Source organism: Triticum urartu, unplaced genomic scaffold (genome assembly GCF_003073215.2).
Source record: "Triticum urartu cultivar G1812 unplaced genomic scaffold, Tu2.1 TuUngrouped_contig_2936, whole genome shotgun sequence".
Classification (NCBI taxonomy): Eukaryota; Viridiplantae; Streptophyta; class Magnoliopsida; order Poales; family Poaceae; genus Triticum; species Triticum urartu.
In genome coordinates this window covers 22,248-25,058 of record NW_024113442.1, presented here as the reverse complement: position 1 = coordinate 25,058, position 2,811 = coordinate 22,248, and the positions used below count along the sequence as shown (strand labels likewise).

Sequence of the window (2,811 nt, the reverse complement as noted above, 5' to 3'; positions counted from 1 at the left end):
CGTGCGCCGCGCACGTCCTATCCACACTCGCCCGGTCGATTCCACACACACCGCGCTCCAAGCTCTCCCACCGCAAGACCTCGCGCTCGCATCCATCCATGGCCGCGGCAGCCATCTCCCTCTGCGGCTCGCGCTGCGTCGGCCCGAGCCGGAAGCCCGAACCTCGCCTCGCCTCCCAAGCGGGCGCCGCGCCGTGCGCGACGCGGCCGTCGTCGTCGCGCCGAAGGCTGGTGGTCGCGGCCGCCAAGTCGTCGGGCAAGAAGGCGGACGAGAAGGTCCCCTCCTGGGCCCGGCCAGGCTCCGACGAGCCCCCGCCGTGGGCGCGCGACGAGGGCGGGGCCTCGGGGCAGGACGGCGAGGCCGCCCAGGTCCCGTTCTACGCCTACCTGCTCGCGTCCGCCGTGACGGCCATCGCCGCCGTACGTTCCTCCAACCCTTCTTTATCCCCCTTCTTCTCCTCCTCCTCCGCTCAAGGGATCCGCTGACCGTCGCGTCCGCGTGCAGATCGGGTCGATATTCGAGTACACGAACGGGCGGGCGGTGTTCGGCGTGGTGGGCACCGACAGCCCGCTCTACGCGCCCATCCTCGGCTTCTTCGCCGTCACCGGCATCCCGACCTCCGTACGTCCATCTTTTATACCCAGATCGATCCTACACTAAATTTGCACTTCTTGATCGAGGAGTTGTCTGGATTCCAGGGGTATCTGTGGTACAAGGCCGTGCAGACGGCGAACAAGGACGCCGAGGAGCAGGACCGCAGGGACGGCTTCCTCTGATTTGGTTTTCTTGGGAGAGCAATGAACACGCTGAACATACTTATGATGTACGCCCTGTGTTCATTAATACAAGACGTTTTGGCAGTTTAATTTGAACTGCCAAAACGTCTTATGTTAATGAACAGAGGTAGTGGTACTTAGTAGTATTCGTTTTTGGTAAATTTGTTGCCGATCGAGCAGAGCAGATGGGTTAGCACTGGAAAAACAGCAGCAGGTGGACTAAGAGCAGAAGATCTTGCCTGCTCCCTCCCTCCTCTGCACATGGAGCATTCGCCGTCTGAACTCTGCGTTTGAATGGAGGAAGTGTCTCCGTTCAGTTTTCCCTGAGATATCGTTGTGAGTGTGTATATGAAGGCTCATGAATATATCGAATCCATCAATGCACACTTGCAAGTTGCTGCGCAAAGTCGCCTTTGCTCTGAAGTTTCATTTTCTTTAACATGTAATCGTCTTTGTTCTAGAGTACCAGCCTTTTTTGCTGGTTGTGCTTAATGTTAACATAATCGAGCATAAACCCTCACGAGGCTAGGGGGTAATTACATTTGTTGCCATGCTGAATGCATGTCTAGCGACCATGTCCTTGTCTCTTCCCAGCGTTCAAGACCAACTAAATAGATCCTTGGGGCAGTTGGGTCTTGTCACTCTAGATGCATTGTTTTATGTATGTCCTCTGATTACGTAGGTGTCCTTTTCTTTTTGCAAATTAGGATCTTTATTGATCATTATTTTTTGCGGGGGAGGAGCTTTATTGATTAACCAAATCTTGGTAACAATCATGAGAAATACAATCTTGGATGAAGGCGAAAATACAGTTAAGCCAATAAGCCATGAACACCTCCTTTCAAGCAAGGATGGCGTGGCGACGGCGGCATCCTCGTGGTGGACCTGTCTCCTTCCAGCGGCGGCGTGGAGTTTGGGAGGTAGTTCAGGAGCGGATGCAGATTGTGGTCTGCATCGACGACATCTAGAAGACGGAACGTGTGCTGGGTTCGTGGTTCGTGGATGGCAGATATGGTTTCCTCCTTCGGCGCCTTAGTCGTGGTGGGGTGTCAGATCTGGAGTTCGATGGCGTGTCCGGGGTGTTGCCCCAATCTGATTCGTTCAACGGCAATGGCTTCACTTTTGGTGAGCCACCTTGGAGGTCCGCAAAGCTGTATATCAGCGATGGAGCCACGTCGAGCTCGGGTGAGGAGGTGATTGATACATCTCCGTCGTATCCACTTTTCCAAACACTTTTGCTCTTGTTTTGGACTCTAACTTGCATGATTTGAATGGAACAAATTCGGACTGACGTTATTTTCAGCAGAATTGCCATGGTGTTATTTTTGTGCAGAAATAAAAGTTCTCGGAATGACCTGAAAATCAACGGAGAATTATTTTGGAATATATAAAAAATACTGGAATAAAGATTCACGTCAGGGGGGCCACACCCTAGCCATGAGGGTGGGGGCGCGCCCTACCTCCTGGGTGCGCCCCCTGCCTCGTGGGCCCCCTGACGCTCCACCGACCTTAACCTTGACTCCATATATTCACTTTCAGGGAGGAAAAAATCACAGAGAAGGATTCATCGCGTTTTACGATACGGAGCTGCCGCCAAGCCCTAAACACTCTCGGGGGGCTGATCTGGAGTTTGTTCGGGGCTCCAGAGAGGGGAATCCGCCGCCATCGTCATCATCAACCTTCCTCCATCACCAATTTCATGATGCTCACCGCCGTGCGTGAGTAATTCCATCGTAGGCTTGCTGGACGGTCACTGGCGGAGGAGCCCAGTGGGCAAGGTGTGGCAGCCGCCACACCTTGATTTGGCACCAACTTTATATATATATATATATATATATATATATATATATATATATATATATATATATATATATAAGCATATACTTTTCTTCATGGAAATGCAAACATATACTGCTCGTTAGTTTTAGACCACGCTAGATTGATTCATCCAAACAAAGCTAGATGAAGCACATAAGTAGATCGAAAGCACACAAACTGGCAGCTTAATTGATGTGTTGCCCAGCACATGCCCATC

The 2,811-nt window shown here is 52.0% G+C and overlaps 1 protein-coding gene across 1 annotated transcript; it reads left to right on the top strand.

Moving 5' to 3' along the window:
- Window positions 1-1,182, top strand: LOC125527121. The gene is made up of 3 exons (XM_048691688.1): window positions 1-419; window positions 505-621; window positions 699-1,182. Exons 1-3 carry the CDS (start codon window positions 99-101, stop codon window positions 774-776), a joined length of 516 nt encoding a protein of 171 aa, XP_048547645.1. The 5' UTR covers window positions 1-98; the 3' UTR covers window positions 777-1,182.
- Window positions 1,183-2,811: the final 1,629 nt, after the last annotated feature.

What these genes read in the sequence shown, in the direction of transcription:
- LOC125527121 (XM_048691688.1), top strand. Translation starts at nt 99, where the DNA reads ATGGCCGCGGCAGCCATCTCCCTCTGCGGCTCGCGCTGCGTCGGCCCG. An exon ending in CCGTGACGGCCATCGCCGCC is followed by an intron (nt 420 to 504) that starts GTACGTTCCTCC and finishes GTCCGCGTGCAG; the next exon opens with ATCGGGTCGATATTCGAGTA. An exon ending in TCACCGGCATCCCGACCTCC is followed by an intron (nt 622 to 698) that starts GTACGTCCATCT and finishes TCTGGATTCCAG; the next exon opens with GGGTATCTGTGGTACAAGGC.